Source organism: Penaeus japonicus, unplaced genomic scaffold (genome assembly GCF_977035675.1).
Source record: "Penaeus japonicus unplaced genomic scaffold, GWHDUDI00000001_assembly GWHDUDI00000016, whole genome shotgun sequence".
Taxonomy (NCBI): domain Eukaryota; kingdom Metazoa; phylum Arthropoda; class Malacostraca; order Decapoda; family Penaeidae; genus Penaeus; species Penaeus japonicus.
In genome coordinates this window covers 20,299,853-20,301,248 of record NW_028234418.1, presented here as the reverse complement: position 1 = coordinate 20,301,248, position 1,396 = coordinate 20,299,853, and the positions used below count along the sequence as shown (strand labels likewise).

The window sequence follows — 1,396 nt, the reverse complement described above, 5'->3', positions numbered from 1 at the left end:
AAGTTATTCTCTTCAAGATGTTATCTTTGAGAGTGATATCCATTATCAAAAGCATAAAATATTTTCTTAAGCACATGCAGGAGACAAAAGACTAATTGATTTAATTAACAAACACAGCACACCACTCTCCTTTCTGTCAAATATGCCGTTATACATTACAACATTAGTTGTGTATGTCTTGATGCCTATGGTCTTGACCAAACTGTGACTGTCATCCACCTCTTGAAGCCCATCCATAACTGGTTAATGAACATATATTCTTGGCTTGTATGACATATTATTAATACTTATGGTCTGGAAAGAATTCCTGTGGAAATGTATAGAAAATGGCTTCTGATTATTTTGATACTTGTTTGTGCTGTTTCTTCCATCCTTTCTTTCTGTCTTTCATTGCTATCTAATCTGAAATGAAGAATGACAATTGGACCTTTGAAAAGTTCTTTTATTCAGGTGTTTATAGATCAGGGTATAGATTTGCTTTCCTGGCCTCCAGGATGGACACTTGTGCTTCACCCCAAATGAGTGAAGGAGCTTTACCCAACATGTTGCATCCTTTCTTGCTCTCTTTCATTCTCTTATTGTAATACTACATTCATTTATAAGGATACTAGAATTCTTTTTGTGTTTTATTATATTGTGAGATGACTATGTGCCATCTGACTGGCTCTGCCAGTGTTGTAGTAGACTAAAATTGTAGTATAGGTCATTATCTTTTTCATACTTAGTGTAATACAGTTTTCTGGGAGGAAAAAGAACTTTTATCTTTGTGTGTGTTTGTGTACTCTCATAAAAGAAGACAATTAAATAACCATCCCCAGTGAAAAAAATATGTAGCAATGGGGAAGAGAAAGCACAAAGCAGCTGTAAGAGCACAGAGGCAGATTGCAGACACTTCACATAGTCTAGGCCACCTTGCTGGTCTCAATCTGCCTGCAGGAGTTTGGCATCTTGTTGTGTCTTGTCCCCCTCTGAAGCTCGTGCTAGGTAGAGACCATGAATGGGCACCCTTCAGGGCTCTCTTTCCTGCTGGTGCTTGGTGGGATTTTAAAATATATCTATTTCAGTGAATGATATGGCAATCATAGTAATTATGATTGCAGTTACTATCACCAGTCACTAGATAGAGTTATTACTCATAGTGTGATAAAGAAACACAGAGATACACTCTCCCCTAACATCAAACATGCCATAACAACTATTGCCATGTATGTCATGATGCTCGTTGTCAGGCCTAAAACTTGTGTGTCATATATGTTATGACACCCGTCCACAACAGGTTAAGGTGAAGTGTCATATTCCGATACCAAATTACTAATATTGCATGCAAATAATTTATTTTTTCTCCTTCCTTTTTGTTTAAACAGGTTGGACCATAATGAAGAAAGACAAAAAGGCA

At 36.9% G+C, this 1,396-nt stretch overlaps 1 protein-coding gene across 1 annotated transcript in view; it reads left to right on the top strand.

The window, feature by feature from the left end:
• The first annotated feature begins 1,331 nt into the window (after positions 1 to 1,331).
• LOC122255316 (uncharacterized) overlaps positions 1,332 to 1,396 on the top strand; it is a 7,114-nt gene continuing 7,049 nt past the window's right edge. Inside the window, exon 1 of the mRNA XM_086545275.1 lies at positions 1,332 to 1,396. This exon is cut by the window's right edge and continues 92 nt beyond it. Within this exon, the coding sequence (XP_086401401.1) occupies position 1,396 (1 nt within the window). The 5' untranslated portion in view covers positions 1,332 to 1,395.